Raw genomic sequence first — 17,542 nt, 5'->3', positions numbered from 1 at the left:
CAGACAGAGGATTTAGCAGAGCTGGGCACCAGCCCACTCCACCCACCTGTGGCCTAATCTGGCCGTAAAATCCTTAGTTGGCTGAAAAAAACTTTTTAGCTTATGTGGTCAGTGAACAGCATGGCGCTGTGATGGTCTGTATCCTTTGTGTCTAATCCACTGAAGAGAAACAGAGTCCCAGATATGTGAACCTGCCTACCTTTCCCCAGCAAAGCATGGTAGAGACAGCTGGGTCCACTCAGACTGAGCAGCTCTGGCTGGTGGCTTTTGGCTACAGGAAGGCAGCATCAGGAACATACAGAAAACCCATACCCCGCCATTTCCAAATCTATGGGGTGACAGATACAGTGAGATAGAGGCAACCCAATGTAAAGGGGATGCTCACCTCCTTAGAAAATACGGGGTATTTTTCATGGCTGAAGTACACCACTCCAGAGATTCCAGAATAAAAATTTGTACTTTACCACCACCTACTGGAAAACAAAAGAAAAGCCTCTACTTACTAAACACTGAAGTGGTGAGTAATTTTTAAGTTTCCATTTCCACAAATGCTCAGGCAGAGAAGTAATCCACAAAGCACAATGAATAACCAAGTTAACAAGGGAATTTAGAAAAAAAAATATCTCCAGGAAATAAAGGCATTGAATACTGTGACTTAAGTGACAGAATTCAAGATTGAAGTTTTGTTTTGTTTTGTTTTTAAACACTCTCAATGAGGTACGAGAAAACTCAGAAAAATGATTCAACATGCTCTAAAATAAAATCAATGGACAAAAAAGTATTTCACCAAGAGACTAAAGCTATAAAAAAAAGAACTAAACAAATTCTGGAGCTAAAGAACTCAAAAAAATGAACTAGCGACCTTATGAAATTGAGCAGACTAGATGGAGGAAAGAATTAGTGGTATAGAAGACAGAAATTTAGAAATGATCCAGGTGGAATAAGAGAGAATTGAGAGTAAAAAAAATAAATAAAAAGAAAGAACTCTACAAGAACTATCTGACTCCATTAGGTAGAGCAACATAAGAATAAAATATATACCAGAAGGAAAAATGTGGGAGAAGGGAACTAAGAGCCTATTAAATTTTATTAACCAATCTTATCCCAAATAAATTCAACAAAATACTAAGAATAAAAGAGTCTATTCAAATAAATAATCAACAGAAACCTCCCAAATCTATGGAAAGAATTGGATCCTCAAATCCAAAAGAAAGCTAATAGAACACCTAATTATTTAAATCCATAAAGGCCTTCTCCAAGGCATAATATATTAAAACTGTCAAAACTAACAACAAAGAAAGAATTCTTAAGGCCAAGGAATAGAAGATGAGAACATATAAAGGAAACCCCATTATATCATCATCAAATTTTCCAGCAGATACCCTACAAACTAGGAGACCATGGAATCAAATATTCGAATTATTGAAAGAGAGAAATCATCATCCAGTAATAATCTATTCAGTAAAGTAATGCTTTAGATATGAGGGAGAAATACTTTTCCAGATATACAGAAATTGAGAGAACTGACCACCACAAGACCTGCTTATACTACTAAGAAATGTTGAGACTTCCAATCAAGATGGTGGCATAGATAAACATGGCACTCACATCTTCTCACAACCATATCAAAATTACAACTAAACCACAGAACAACCATCATTCAAAACTGCCTAAAATTTAGCTGAATGGAAGTCCTACAACCAGGGATTTAAAAAAGCCACAACGAGACTGGTAGAAGAGGCAGAGATGGGGAACACCCACGTGTGACAGATAAGAAGTGGAAGGGAGCTGAAACCAGTTGGGCTCAGTGAATAGAGCATCAGCCTGCAGACTAAAAGGTCCCAGGTTCAATTCCGGTCAAGGGCACGTACCTTGGTTGTGGGCACATCTCCAGTAGGGGATGTGCAAGAGGTAGCTGATCGATGTTTCTCTCTCATCGATGTTTCTAACTCTCTATCTCTCTTCCTTCCTCTCTGTAAAAAAAAATCAATAAAATATATTTTTTAAAAATTGGGAGGAATAACTTGTTTTCAGAGGAGTGAGGGGTATCAGCCCAACACCAGGCCCCCAGTCCCAGAGTTTCAGTGCTGGAAAGAGACGTTATCGTAATTGCTGGCTGTAAAAACCAGTGGGGGTTGAGGATGAGTAAGATGGAGGCTGCTGGAGTCCCAGGCAATTCTTTTGAAGGGCCTGCACACAGACTTACTTTGATTCACTCCATCTGAGCTCCAGCACTGGCGTAGCAGCTGAAAAGGCACCAGGGACATTTGTGGAGGAATTGAATTGTCTGCAATCAGGATGAGAGCTGGGGGGAGAGGGGGCAGCTTTCTCTCAGACAAAAGTGCTGGCAGAAGCTATTGTTCTTTTGATGAGCCCTCCTACAACAGAGCTGGCAGGAGGGTGCCATATCTATCACTGTTTACTCTGCCCTGGTGATTCCCTGAGATCTCCACCCCACCAAATTCGAGAGCCTACCCAAGCAGTTTCTAGAGGATTTTCCATAAGAATAGACTGTCTTGGCACATGCTTCATACTTTTACTAAAATCTCTCAAACAAGCAGCATCTGGTCTCTATGTACCTCATCCCTCTTGCTAAGTGGCCCTAGACCTGACAGTAGAGGCAGCCAGCCTTGATTCACAGCTTGGCCTCTCCCAGGCAACTCCAAGCCAGGCACAAAAGCAGCCAATGGTCCTAGGCAAGGCCCCAAAACCAGTGCACCCAATGGACAACTTCAGGGGCAGATTTGGTGGACACCAGTGCCCTGCTGACACAAGTCCTACTCCATCAGGTTGTCCCCTAAAGGCTCCTCCACTTTACTCACAGCTGATTGGAGCCAATCAGCCAAGGGATCAATACTTCCTAATGATACCAATAACAATCAAGGCTCAACTACAACAGGACAATGCACACAGCTCACAAAGAGGCGCACCTGGAGTGCCCAGTTTAGGTTATTAGAGAGGCTGTGCCTACTATAGAAGGCCACTCTATCAAGTCTGGGAGATGTGGTAGCTCTACCTAATACATAGAGACAAGCACAGAGAAGAAGTCAAAATGAGGAGACAAAGAAATAGGTCTCAAATAAAAGCCAGATCAATCTACAGAAAAAAGAACTAAGTGAAATAGAGCAAGCAAATTACCAGATACAGAGTTGAAAACAATGGTTATAAACATGCTCAAGAAACTTAGTGAGAACTTCAACAGCATTAAAAAAACAAACAAACAAACAAACAAACAAACAAAAAAAACCCAATCAGACAGAAATAAGGGATCCACTAACTGAAATGGAATAGATGGGAAATCAACAGTGGAATAGATGAAGTTGAGAACCAAATCAGCAATTCAAAATATAAGCAGAAAACAATCAGAACAGCAAAAGGAAAAAAAAAAAAAAAAAAAAAAAAGCATCCAAAACAATGAGGATAGTTGTACGGAGCCTCTGGGACAACTTCATGCAAACTAACATTTGCTCATGGGGGTGTCAGAAGGAGAAGTGAGAGAGCAAGAAATTGAAAACCTATTTGCAAAATCAACAATGGAAAAGTATTTTAACCTGGTGAAGGGAAAAAACATACAAGTCCAGGAAGCAGAGTCCCAAACAAGATGAACCCCAAAAGGCCCACATCAAGACACATCATAATTAAAATGCCAAAGGTAAGTGCAGGAAGAGACTGAACATAAACTGTGCATCTATGGATGAGGACAATGGGGGGGGTGGGGAAAGGGCAGAGGGTAGGAACTTGGTGGAGGAGGAAAAAAATGAGGAACTTTTGTAATAATATGAACAATAAAGGTTTATTAAAAAAATAAATAAATAAAATAAAAAAATAAAATGCCAAAGGTAAAAAACAAATAATCTTAAAAATAGCAAAAGAAAAGCTGATAAACATCTACAAGGGAGCTCCCATAAGGCTGTTAGCTGATTTCTCAACAGAAATATTGCAGGTCAGAAGGGATTGGCAAGAAATATTCAAAGTGGTGAAATGCAAGGACATACAACCATAATTACTCCACCCAGCAAAGCCATCATTTAAAATTGAAAGACATATAAAGAGCGTTCCAGACAAGAAAAAGCTAAAGGAGTTCATTTAATATTATAAGAAATGTTAAAAGGTCTTCTTTAAGAAGAATAGCCCAGCTGGTGAGACTTAGTAGTTGAGCATCAACCTATGAACCAGGGTCATGGGCTCAATCCCCAGTAGGGGGGTGTGCAGTAGGCATCAATAAATGATTCTCTCTCATCATTGATGTTTTGGTCTCTTTCTTCTTCTCCCTTCCTTTCTGAAATCAATAACATATATTTTTTTAAAAAGGAGAGAAGAGCCGGTACCGTTTTTGGCTCAGTGGATAGAGCGTCGGCCTGCGAAATGAAAGGTCCCAGGTTTGATTCTGGTCAAGGGCATGTACCTGGGTTGCAGGCACATCCCTGGTAGGGGGTGTGCAGGAGGCAGCTGATCGATATTTCTCTCTCATCGATGTTTCTAGCTCTCTGTCCTTCTCCCTTCCTCTCTGTAAAAAATCAATAAAATATATTTAAAAATAAATAAAATACAAAGGAGAGAAGAAAAAGATAAAAAAAAATATGAATAATAAACAGACTGGCAATAAATCCGTATCTATCAACAATTACTTTAAATGCAAATGGGTTAAATGCTCCACTTGAGATATACTGTGGCTGAATGGATAACAAAACAAGATCTTTATATATGCTGTCTATAAGAAACTCAATTCAGCCGAAACTGGTTTGGCTCAGTGGATAGAGTGTTGGTCTGCGGACTGAGGGGTCCCAGGTTCGATTCTGGTCAAGGGCATGAACATTGGTTGCGGGCACATCCCTGGCAGGGGGTGTGCAAGAGGCAGCTGGTCAATGTCTCTCTCTCATCGACGTTTCTAGCTCTCTATCCCTCTCCCTTTTTCTCTGTAAAAACTCAATAAAATATATTAAAAAAGAAAAGAAACTCAATTCAAATTGAAAGACACACACAGACTAAAGGTAAAGGGGTGGAAAAAGATATTTCATGAAAATAAAAATAAAACAAGTGAAAAAGCTAGGGTAGCAATACCCATAATAGGTAAAATAGACTTTAAAACAAAGGGACAAAGAAGGACCCAGTAACGCCACTTCTGAAGAAACCTAGAACATTAAATTGAAAAGACATATACACCCACGTTTGTTGCAGCATTATTTACAACTAGAGGCCCAGTGCATGTAATCCGTGCACAGGTAGGGTCCCTAGCCTGGCTGGGAATCTGGGCCAATCTGTGGGGTAACCGGTGGGGCAACTGGCACCACCCGCTCACCTGCTCCACCATCCCACCTCGGTCCCGCTCTCATTGGGGCCCCAGTGGGACTGGCAGTGCTTCCACTACTGCCCGCTGCCAGTGCCGCATCGCTGACACCCACCATGTTCTGTGCCACCCCCCCAGTAATTAGTGCACATCTAACTCCTGGTCAGTTAAACTCCTGCCCATGGGAACAATTTGCATATTAGCCCTTTATTATATATGACTAGAGGCCCAGTGCACAAAATTCATGCATGGGGGGGGGGACCTCAGCCCAACCTGTACCCTCTCCAATGTGGGAGCCCACGGGGATTGGGCTTAGACTGGCAGTTGGACATCACTCTCACAATCCTGAATCTCTGGCTCCTAACCGTTCACCTGCCTGCCTGCCCTAACCACTCTCCTCTGCCAGCTTGATCCCCTTATCTGCCCTCCCCTGCTGGCCTGGTCACCCCTATTAACTATTTTTTATATTTATTTATTTATTTATTTATTCAATATATTTTATTGATTTTTTACATAGAGGAAGGGAGAGGGATAGAGAGAGTTAGAAACATTGATGAGAATCATCAATCAGCTGCCTCTTGCACACTCCCTACTGGTGACGCTCTATTCACTGAACCACAGCAGTTTTGGCGATTTTTAAAAATCTTATCCCTTTCACACACAATTGTATTTGACTTCCTTATTGGCTTCTCCCTCTCACACAATTTTTATCTCTCCTTTATGTAACTGTTTCCTACTTACTCATCATTTATAAACTTTTTTCCTCCTTATTTCCTACTTCTGTTCCATTATTTTTCTTCCCATCTTTCTCCTCTCCTCCCTCCCTCCCCACATTCCTTCTTTCCTTTATCTTTACCCTTCCCTCCCTCCCCTTTCCTTCCTTCCCACCTTAATTTTTTTCACTTCCTCCCTTGAACCTGCTTTGCTCCCTCCCCCATTTCTTCCTTCTTCCCATTCTCCTTTTAAGCTCTACCTTCTCCCCTTTAAAACTTTCCTTCCCTTCTTTTCTCTCTCATCCTGCCTTTCCCATACACTCTTTTCTACTTACTCCACTGTTTTAATATCTATCTATAATATCTAACTGCCTAGTTATTCACTATCATTTATCTATATTCATTTCTGACTTCTACTTTTAAATCTGTCCCCAGTACATAACCATACTTGATTTTCATTATAGTTCCCAGAGTTCATTCATACATCCTCTTTCCTTCTTTAACTCTGTTCTCTACTGACTCCTTTATAAAGTTATTCCCTACAGCCTTCCCTTCTTTCCCATTCTTGTCCCTCCTCCCTCACTCTTTTACTCTTTTTACAGGCTAATTAAAAATTCTGTTTTTCCTCCTGTCTTAGTACCAATGGGCTTTCCTCTCTGGGACCTGTAGCTGCCTCTCTTTGGGCATTTGGGCCCCTCTCGCACCGGCTTTGAGGGGCTCAGCGACAATGCAGTTGTGTCTTGCCTACCATGGCCCGAGCCTCCCCCCTCCAAGTTGGGGGAGGGTCCAGCCGGCCAGGCAGGTGTCCATCACGGGGACTGCTGCATTATGTGCGCGCGTGTGCATTCATGTGCGTGCACGAGGCTTTTCTCCCCTTGAGTGCTGAAGAGGAGGTGGGGTGTGCAGAGGCCTCCCCCACAACTCTCCCCGCGGCCACCCCCACCTTGCCCCACCCCCCTCCGCCTCAAGTGCCTGCTCCCCTCCGGAATTTGCAGGCGACGGGCATGCTCGCACAGCCATGTTGGGGCCCGGCTGTCCTGGGGGCAGAGGGATTTCTGTCCAGGATGCAAGCTTCCTTCCGAGTTGGACGGGCAGATGAATGAATGGACGGCTGGAGAAAGCCACGGAAGCTTCCCTGTGGTGTGAGGGTTGCCTGTGCACTCTCTGTTGTCACGCCTGGGCTCTTCCTTCGTGGTGTTGGGTCCCCACCCTCTTGATTTGCGTGTGTGACCCCTCCCTCGGGCCACCGCCGGTGTGTGCACCCCCTAGTTGGCATCTGTTGACCGTGCCCTGAGAACTGGCTGTCTGCCATGCGGGTGTCACCCCTCGGTTCCCCCCACTTCAGGGAAGGGTTGGTGGCATCCCCAGGCAGAGTGCTCTTGGATAGTGTCGCAAGAGTGTTTGTCAGGCGCATGCACCTGGGAGAAAAAGGACTCTGGTGCTGGGGGCCTCACGCAAGTCCCCATGCTGCGCACGCACCTGCTGGTCTGTCAATATGCAAATTGGTCCGTTTGTTACTGGGATACCATAATGGCCAATTAGCATATTGCCTCTTTATATAGATGGCTAAGATATGGAAGCAATCTAAGTATTGTATTTGTCAAGAAATGAATCGATAAAGAAGTTGTGCATATATATAATGGAATATCGCTCAACCATAAGAAATCTGCAACAATATGGATGGACCTAGATGGTATTATGTTAAGTGAAATAAGAGAATGACAAATGCCAATAATGATTTCACTTATATGTGGAATCTAAAAAACAAAATAAACAAACAAGCAGAATAGAAACAGACTCAGATAACATTTTGACAGTTGCCAGATGGGAGAGGGATTGGGAGGTTGGGTGGAAAAGATGAAGGCATTTCAAAATAAAATTAGTAGTTACAGAATATTCATGAGAACGTAAAATAGGGAATATAGTCAATAATCTATACTTATAATAGCCTAGGGCCATCATGACCAGGACGGATGACCAAACAGTTGGCCCCTGGCCACTGAGGCACGCAGGCAGGAAGGGTCTGTGGGCTCTGGGCCTCCAAGGCGTGGTGGTGGCGACAAGGGTCTGTGAGCCCTGGGCATCTGAGGCGCAGTGGTGGCAGCGGCCAAAAGGGTCTTTAACCCTGGGCTGCAGAGGCATGCAGGAGGGAAGGGTCTGTGGGCTTTGGGCCTCTGGGGTCTGGCAGGCGGGAGAGATCTGTGGGCCCTGGGCCACCGAGGCATGCAGGTGGGAAGGGTGGGTGAGCCCTGGGCATCTGAGGTGTGGTGGCAGGAGAGATCTGTGGGCTCTGGGCCGCTGGGGCATGGGCGCAACAAGAATGCTGTGAGCCCTGGGCCTCCAAGGTGCAGTGGTGGCAAGAAGGGTCTTTAACCCCGGGCCATCGAGGCATGGAAGCGAGAAGGGTCTGTGGGCTCCGGGCCACTGGGGCGTGGAGGTGAGAAGGGTCTGTGGGCCCCAGGCTACCAGGGTGTGTGGAACTCTGGGTCTCGTGCTTTTGGGGGTGTGGCCGGCCTTCAAACTGGACTGTGACAAGAGGGAGGAGGGAGCCCCATTCCTCACAGAATCCACTATTGGGAGGAGGGAGCCTGCCTGCCTGCCTGATCGTCCCTAACCACTCTACCTGCCTGCCTGCCTTCCAGAGGGTTCCCGGATTGTGAGAGGGTGCAGGCCAGGCTGAGGGAACCCCCTACCTGTGCACAAATTTTGTGTACTGGGCCTCTAGTATTATAATAACTATATATGGTGCTAGATTTATTGGCATAATTACTTAGTATGTTATATAAAGGTATAACCATGGGGTTGTACACCTGAAACTAATATTGTATATCAACTGTAATTAAAAAAACAACAACCCACTCATGGCTCTTGTAGTCTATAGATGTAAACATTGGGAATCATTCTGTGAAAGTTGCAGTTCTGGGGTTTCTTAATAAGAATGCCTAAATAAATCAATCTGCTTCACCTTTATAATATTAGTAAAACAATTAAGTTCCAAATTCAGACATACATAACATTTACTGGAAACCACCCACCATTTTTTTTTTTTTTTGTCTTAACAGCAAGCAACTTTCTAATGAGTATGAAAGTATGAAATGAGTGGGAGCTTTGAGGTCAGAGTGGGTTAAAATCTGAGCCTGGCCAGATATTAGGTACTAGGTTACATCTAATAAATGATTTAACTCTTTGGAACCTTGATTCTTCCACCTTCAGAGGAGAATAGAAGTGGTAGCCTTTGGGTTGTTATGAAGAGAGACAAAACAGCATAACGGTTAAGAACACAAGTCCTGAAGACAGACTGTTTTGAATTTGAATTCTGCCTGTGCCATTGGTTAGCTGTGTGACCTTGGCCAAGTTTCTGAACCTCTCTGGACCTGTTTCCTTACATGTAAAAGAGGGGTACATTTAGTACCTATCAAATAGGGTTATTGTGAGGATTTAATGAATTTTCTCAGTAGAGAAAAAAAAGTAGAGAACAGTTGCTAACACAATCAAAGCTTAAAGTTTGCCAGGATAAATTTTTTTTTTCTAAAAGCTAAAGAAGATAACCTTATTTATAAAATTGTTCAGTGTCATTAGAGATTTTGCCTTATCCTATATAATAAAAGCCTAATATGCTGTCTGGTCTTCTGTTCAACCAATCTAAGTGTAATATGCTAATGATATGCTAAGGCCGCTCAACCACTGCTATGGGGTCCAGCCAATAGTGGCTCAGAGAGATGGGCCAGACATGCCCTGGAGCCCTCCTGCGGTCCCTCCCCGGCTGGCCAACCTCCCTTGTCCCTCTCCAGCCCTGATCATGCACTGGTGGGGTCCCTCGGCCTGGCTTGCACCCTCTTGCAATCCAGGACCCCTCAGGGGATGTCATAGATAGCCAGTTTCGGCCAGATCCCTCAGGCCAGGCCAAGGGACTCCACTGGGGCACAAATTCGTGCACCGGGCCTTTAGTGTGTTATAAGAGAATATCTTTCAGTGGGATACAGCAATACATGACCGTCCTTCTCAAGCTAAATATGTATTTTATGCTTATCATATGACTAACTTCCTTGAAAACCCTTCTGACAAATGTGGCAATGTCAACCCTCATTAATTTTGCAGTAGATTAGCTTTTGATTGAACTTTCTGGGCTTTGTTCTTGAAATTTGGTTTTCTGAGTAGTCACATGAAATTTGGTTTTCTGCCATAAGAAATCTAAAAAGCACTCAACAAAACACTGTTTCCCCAGTAAGCCAGAAATCATTACTTTCCCACAAATAGAAGGAAAATTCCAACATACTCAGTGAATCCTCCCCTATTAGTGTTCCTGATTAAAACACACTGTCCCTAGGTATCTATCACACGACAGTATGAAGACAGGGTCAGCTCCACTCTGCCTGCCTACCTCACAAAGCAGGAAGACTGGAAGACTTTGATATTTTTTATAGACTGCTAATTTGTTGGAAGGAAAGGGCCAATTGCACTCCCTGCTTCTGCCATTCCGAGAGCCCACCACTATGTATATTTTAAAATAATGCTTCTTGCCCTAACCGATTTGGCTCAGTGGATGAAGTGTCAGATGGTGGACCAAGAGGTCCCAGGTTCAATTCCGGTCAAGGGCATGTACCTTGGTTGCAGGCACATCCCCAGTAGGGGGAGTACAGGAGGCAGCTGTTCAATGTTTCTCTCTCATCAATGTTTCTCTCTCTATCCCTCTCCCTTCCTCTCTGTAAAATATCAATAAAAATATATTAACAAATGAAATGCTTTTTGATGTCAGTTTTTAAAATATTACAATTAGCCATTTATAGGACAAAACAAAGTAGTCATTACTTACTCCATTCTCTGAGCCAGCCCTTTGCTGTCTCTGAGTTGGCTCAGTGACCAAGGTCATGCTTCCCAGCACTCCATTCTGCAGAAAGGAAGCATGACCCTAAGAACTGGGTGATTGTGCAAGGCAAGGACCATAGAAGTCGTTACTGGGCACCCGAAAGCCCAAGGCCACACTTGGGAAAAGACTAGCAGTCCTGGCAAAAGGAGAATGAATCTATTTTAACTGTCATCTGACCAGGATTGTGCGGGAGTTGGGGCAGGGTGGCCCTTGCTTCAGAAGACTGTAAATGGGAGTTAGACTCTCAGTAGAAAACAGCTGCAAAGTTATCTGCCCAAATGTTTTCTTTCATAGACAAAGACACTGGAGCCCAGGAGGTGTCTGCAGATGGTCATACTGCCCACCAGGGACTAAGCCAGGGCTCCTCTCACTCAGTGGTCCTTTCTCAACATCACATTTACATAATACAGATAGCCTCAGACTTGAGAATCACTCAAAAATACAGCACTGGTCATTCTCTCTTTCCTGAGGAAAACAAACCATGGATCTGCAAATGCATAATTCTTGGCATTGTTTGACACTACACACATTTAGAGAATATATATTGTGATGCCCTGGCCAGTTTGGCTCGCTGGTTATAGCGTCAGCCTTGGACCATAGGGTCTCAGGTTTGATTCAGGGTCAAGGGTGAGTACCTTGATTGCAGGCTTGATCCAAGGCTCCTAGGTCAGGGCGCATGTGGGAGACAATCAATCAATGTATCTCTCTCACATTGATATTTCTCTTCCTCCCGCATCACCCCCCCCCACCTTCTCCCCCGCCCACAACCCCCACTTCATTCTCTCTAAAAATCAATGAAAAAAATATCCTTGGGTGAGGATTAACAAAAAAGAAATTAAGAAATATAGTGACAACACTGTCATTAGAACATGTTTGGCCTTGCATCAGACATAACTTGTAACTGAGAGTGAAAGGTTAAAATCCATCTAGGGATCATCCATGCACCCTCCTAATTTATGATCTTTGCTCTCTTCACACCAAATTCCTCTTCTCCTGTGGCAATATTTTTCTTGTCTCTACCTTTGAACATGCTTGAAACCTTTCTTTTCTAATACACTAATTCTTCAAATTACCAGGTTTCTCTGTGTAATTTTCCTTTTCCATTTCTGATCCCATGGCTTTTTGCATTTGCTACATTCTAACATTTAATGGACTTTACTCTTTGGATGTGACCGTATTTCTCCCAAGACCGACAGTCCTCAGCAAAAGTGCTTCTCCCATATTTTTACAGGATTAGATGAGATCAAAGCAAAGGAATGGTGAACACAGAATTCCTTAGGTACATATGTCCCATAGAAGGAGATTACTTTTGATTCCATGGTGAGTTTGTGAGTTCTTATTACATATTTAAAAATAAGTGAATAAAGTTCTCTATTACTAAGTTATTGTAATTCAAAATTACACGAGGGAGATTAGCCTAGTTGGTATCAATTACTCTACAAGTTTCCCTTTGACCTTAAACCATCAGATGTCTAACATTGAAATGAGTAACTAACTCTCTGGGCGTGATCTTTACATTGAGACTCATCATGGGCTGTTAGACATTTATTTCGATTGTTGGGCAGCTGGTTTATTTCTGACTTAGCGGGAAACACTCGTTATCCACAGGAATAAAATAACCCCTAGGGCTGGTTACTTGGTGACATGAATCAAGGTTGCTCATTTTGGGTCCCTTCAGCATCACCGCCAAAGATCACATATAAACTCGGCGCTGAGGTTTGCAGGAGCATCAGAGGCGATGATGTAATTAGTCCACAGTCTGCCTCCATCTTACCAGGTGTCTGCGGCTTTCCGAGGAATGGCCTGCACGCTAACCGCCCTGCCCCGCTGCGACCCGGGGTCCAGCTCCAGGATCCGCCGCTGAGAGCCCCCAGCTCCGCGGCAGAAGGCGGCGGCGGCCCGCACCAGCCCACGTAGGCGCCGCGCTCCGACGCTAGAGGGCCGTCCCCACCGCCTCCGCCAATGAGGTGAGCGGGCCGCGAGTCCCCGCCCCTTCCCCGGTGACGTCATGGGAACGCCCGGGGAACGCTGGGAGGCGGGGCCGCCTCGTTTCCGCCCCCAGAGGTCTGTTGGCAGTCAGTGCCTTGCAGTCGCGCTTTCTTAGCCCAGTCCGAACGCCGCCGCCGCCGCCTCCGTTTGCCCGCAGCACCATGGCTTTCGTCACCAGGCAGTTTGTGCGCAGTGTGTCCTCTTCGTCCACAGCCTCAGCCACGGCGAAGAAAATCGTCATCAAGCACGTGGCGGTCATCGGCGGTGGGCTGATGGGCGCCGGCATTGCCCAGGTGAGCCGCCCCCTGGCAGCGCACCCGCTCGCTTTGCTGCCACCGGAACTGGGAGCGCTGGCGGCCCGCGGCTCGGCGGGGTGATCCGCGGAGAGACCGGGGTGCACGGGGCACCCGGGAATTCTCACCGTGCTCCTCCCCCGTGTAGTTGAAACGTCTTGCCTCTGGGCCTGTGCGTGGTCATTCCCCAAAGATACAGTGTCTTGGGGCCGAGCCTCAGTTTCCTGATCTCTAAATTCCAGCCGGGCCCAGGGCCCCAGGGGGGCTGGGTGGAGCGTGCTAGCGAGTGCACTTGGAACTGGGTTCTGCTGAGAGAAGATAGTATTGTACGTGTCCAAGGCTGAGACATAACTTGCTTGCTTGCTTCTTGGCTTACACCTGAATTGCTTCCAGACACCTGGAACTTTTTTAGAATTATACGGTCTTTGTAAGAGCAGTTTAATGCTCTCCTAAAAGGATCTCTTTCCAACCTCCCGTGTGTTTCCTTTGCTTTCTGGGTTACAAAGAATAGTAATATTCATCGCTTTTGTAGCACTTTGTAAAAAGTTACCTAGTAAGAGCTTGGGAGGCCCTGTTAGTCCGCCAGAGGCCTTGCAAGGCAACTTTGACCTTTGACCTAGTTCCCACTTTGCTGAGAACTGCACGTTTGAGGGGCTTGGAGAAGGTGGGAGAAGACAAAGGGGCCGAGGGCCTCCAGTCTCAATGTCCATCTTCAAGACTGCCGTGTTTCAGCCTAACTGTGGCTCAAGGTCAGTTGTGCAATTGATTAGCTGGATACTGTGATATTTGCTGCTTCTCCACCCCTCCACCCAGCAAATTCCTGCTGGTATTGGAGAACCTCGATTCCCGTGTCTTAGTTGATTATATTTATCATTGTATTGCTGAAGTGGAGGCCATTATCCAATTTTTCTTAGTGGAGTATTCAAATGCAGTGGCTACAGTCATGAAAGAGTTTATTTTTCAGTGTCTTTCCAGTCAAGTCCACATTTCCATGCTTGCTCTTTTAAAAACCATTGACTATTATTATATATCTTAATTTTCCTCTCCCTGCACACGTTTTGCAACATATTAATTTGATCGCATTGTCTCCTAAAATATGTATTTAATTAATTTTTTATCCAACTTCTTACAGTTTTCCATTTCTCTCTTCCGAGATAATGTGTTTGGACATACATTTCCCTCTTTATTGTGTGGATGCCTTTGCTGCTAGGTTATGGTGTCCCCTTATCTACGTTCTACGTGAGATGTGAGGAGTAAGTCCCTTTAACCTAAACGTTCCAAATATTATACTATATCATAGGATATTCAAGCTTGAGCACACTTGTATTCCCCTGCTCCACCAAAAACCTCCCACAGCTGTGAGAGTGAGATTTGTTGTGGGAAGGTATAAAATAATGTATTTGTTTAAAAACAAGATAATATTAGGGCCTTAAGCCTACCATTTATATATATAAAAGCCTGTGACCATTATGACCTGTTGACCTCTCTACAGGTTGACCGGTCTCTATGATGACACATTGACCACCGGAGGGCAGACACTCAGTCCAGGAACTGCCCCCAGGTGGTCAGTGCGCTCCCACAGCTAATCTCCTGCAGCCAGCCAACCTCCCGCAGTCCCTCCCCACCGCTGGTTGGCCCTGATTGGCCCCAATGGGGCCTGGGTAACCAAACCCCCCAATTCACCCCTATCGCCGGCCAGACCAAGGGACTCCACCTGTGCACAAATTCATGTACCCGTCCTCTAGTACCAATATAGGAAAAAACGGGTCCAAAAAACTTTGTTAATGGTGACTTGAAGACATCAGTGGAAGCGGATTAGAAACTAAGTAGAAAGCATTGTTTCAGGTTGTTCAGCTCTTAGAATTCTATATCCATTATTGCCCAGAAAGGGGTGTTATCCCGCACAACCATGCCCACAGGTAGCACCTAAAATTATGGATATAGTATTGGAGCTTTCATTTCAGAAAGGGGGGAGGAGGGTGACATCGATGGGAACACAGATGTGAATAGTTGGACCAGGGGAGTGAGTGCCTTTTGAAATTTAAGGGTGGGGTGGGGGCGAGAGCTGTTTATCCACAGGTTGGAAATACAATGGACTGCCATTCCAAAAGTTGAAATAGTGGACAGTCATAGGGTAAGTAGTTCCATTCTTACAGAACAAGTTTTACAAGAGCCTCAGTCACTTTAGAATCTAAAGTTTAGATGGAAGCTCTAATCCTGTGGAGGGAACCACACTTTCCTGCAGAACACCTCTGTGCTACTCTCAGCAGTAGGTTGGTTGGTTTCAGCAGTTTAGCTGATCCATTTTGGACTCCACCTTCAGGTTTGTAGTTCTAAGCAGTATTGCTTCATTCTTCATGCTCCTTGACCTACCACTTTTGGTAGAGGGTGAATCTGTTCTGCCGATTAAGTGCCACAAAGAGAAGTTGATGTGTTTGACTGGAGATTGGCTCCAGTTCAGTATGGGGAATTGGATGGCCTATATGCTGGCTCTGCCTCACGTTGGCTGTCTTAACATGGGAAAGTTACTTCACCTCTGTGCCTACTAATCTCTAAACTAGGACTCATACCAGCACTAGCCTCATAGTAGAATCTAGAGGATTGAGTGAATTAGCACAAGTCAGTGTCTGGCACCTAGTGAGAGCTCACAAAGGGTTAGCTGCCTTTATGATTATTATCTTCATTGCTTGTCCTTAACCCCTCATACCATCTCAGATTGTTGCTGCTAAGGTAGGTCTGTAATGTGTAGGTGGAGAATATTGGTTGTGAATCTGTTGCATCTCAATCTTTTTTTTAATTTTATTTTTTATTAAATTATCCGTGTACATATACCCTTCCCCTCCATCCCCCCCATACATGCCCTCCCTCCCCAGAGTTTTGAATCTCACTTAGTCTTTTATAACTTCTTCTTTTCTTTTTTTAAAAAAATATATTTTATTGATTTTTTTTTTTTTTTTACAGAAAGGAGGAGAGAGGGATAGAGAGCTAGAAATGTCGATGAGAGAGAAACATCGACCAGCTGCCTCTTGCACACCCCCTACCGGGGATGTGCACGCAACCAATGTACATGCCCTTGACCGGAATCGAACCTGGGACCTTTCAGTCCGCAGACCGATGCTCTACCACTGAGCCAAACCGGTTTCGGCATGAATCTCACTTAATCTTGACTGGTAAATGCCAGTTGTCCAGGGGCCTCTGAAAAGAGTGAAGGCACTTTTTGTCCTCCCTGTTGTATTGTTCATCCTCATACAGCTTTTTTTTTCTTTCTAATTCTCACCTGAGGACATGCTTAGGGAGAAGGCGAGGGAGAGGGCGAGGGCAAGGGCAAGGGCAAGGGTTGAAAGGAGAGAGAGAGAGAGAGTGAGAGAGAGAGAGAGAGAGAAAGAGAGAGAGAGACACACACCAATGTGTGAGAGAAAAACAATGATCAGTTGCCTTACATATGTGCCCCGACCTCCAACCGGCAACCTTTGGGTGCATGGGATGACACTGAATGATTCTCTTTCATCATTGATCTTTCTATCTCTCCTCTCCCTTCCTCTCTAAAATTAATAAAACAAACAAACAAACAAAACCCCCACAAGCACAAACTAGCATTTAAGGTAGGCTATTAAGTCACATCTAGCTTCACTCTCCTGAACTCTTTCTGAAGTAGCTTTAATTTTAAGGTGTAGTTCTGTTTACAATCTTTGCTTCCTTTTTATTGAATTTATTGGGGTGACACTGGTTAACAAAATCATACAGGTTTTAGGTGCACAATTCTGTAACAGATCATCTGTACACTGTATTGTGTGTTCACCACCCCAAGTCAAGTCTCCATCACCATTTATCCCTTCTATAACCTCCACCTCCCCCATCCCCCTCCTTCCAGCAATCACCACACTGTTGTCTGTGTCCATAATATTTTTTTATTTATCATTTTTGCTGTATTCCAGTTTATGCTGAGTAGCATGGAAAAAATTAAACAGATTTTGTGGGAGCCTGACACATTTCTTGAACAGTTAAGCAATTTAAGACAAGTGAGGTCTGTGCTTAATTACAATTGATCAGTGCACAGGTCATTTGTACATATGTATTCCCCAAGGATGTCTACTTTGCCTGTCATTTGTTTCGTTTGTTTTAAATTTTAAAAATTTGCTTAGGCCGCAGGTTAATATTTAAGTCAGGTTAACTTGTTATTTTTGTTTGCCCATTATACACTTCTGACTTGGTTCTGATTGCCAATTTGTCTTCAGCTGGATAGTTGGGCTGGCAAAGCTTACAGCATCGAATGACCCTTGAGTGGGGATCAGGTTGTTTCTTGTTGTATAAACGAGGAAAAAAGGGAAGAAAGGAACTAGCTGTGCTTTTCTGCAGTTTACAGAATGAGTTCTTTATAAGGTTTTCTTGTGCA

The 17,542-nt window shown here is 44.4% G+C and overlaps 1 protein-coding gene and 1 long non-coding RNA gene across 2 annotated transcripts in view; one reads left to right on the top strand and one right to left on the bottom strand.

Moving 5' to 3' along the window:
* Window positions 1-12,802, bottom strand: part of LOC311617061 — a 39,447-nt gene extending 26,645 nt beyond the window's left edge. The window contains exons 1-2 of the long non-coding RNA XR_014794044.1: window positions 12,642-12,802; window positions 386-473 (exon numbers count right to left, since the gene is read on the bottom strand). This is a non-coding gene — a long non-coding RNA (uncharacterized lncRNA). The remainder of the gene's footprint in view (window positions 1-385; window positions 474-12,641) is intronic.
* A 103-nt stretch (window positions 12,803-12,905) lies between these two features.
* Window positions 12,906-17,542, top strand: part of HADH (hydroxyacyl-CoA dehydrogenase) — a 44,587-nt gene continuing 39,950 nt past the window's right edge. The window contains exon 1 of the mRNA XM_084872893.1: window positions 12,906-13,149. Coding sequence (XP_084729019.1) covers window positions 13,018-13,149 — 132 coding nt within the window. The 5' untranslated portion in view covers window positions 12,906-13,017. The remainder of the gene's footprint in view (window positions 13,150-17,542) is intronic.

Source organism: Pipistrellus hanaki, assembly GCF_964339955.1.
Source record: "Pipistrellus hanaki genome assembly, chromosome: 1".
Taxonomy (NCBI): Eukaryota; Metazoa; Chordata; class Mammalia; order Chiroptera; family Vespertilionidae; genus Pipistrellus; species Pipistrellus hanaki.
This window is presented reverse-complemented; position numbering and strand designations above follow the sequence as displayed.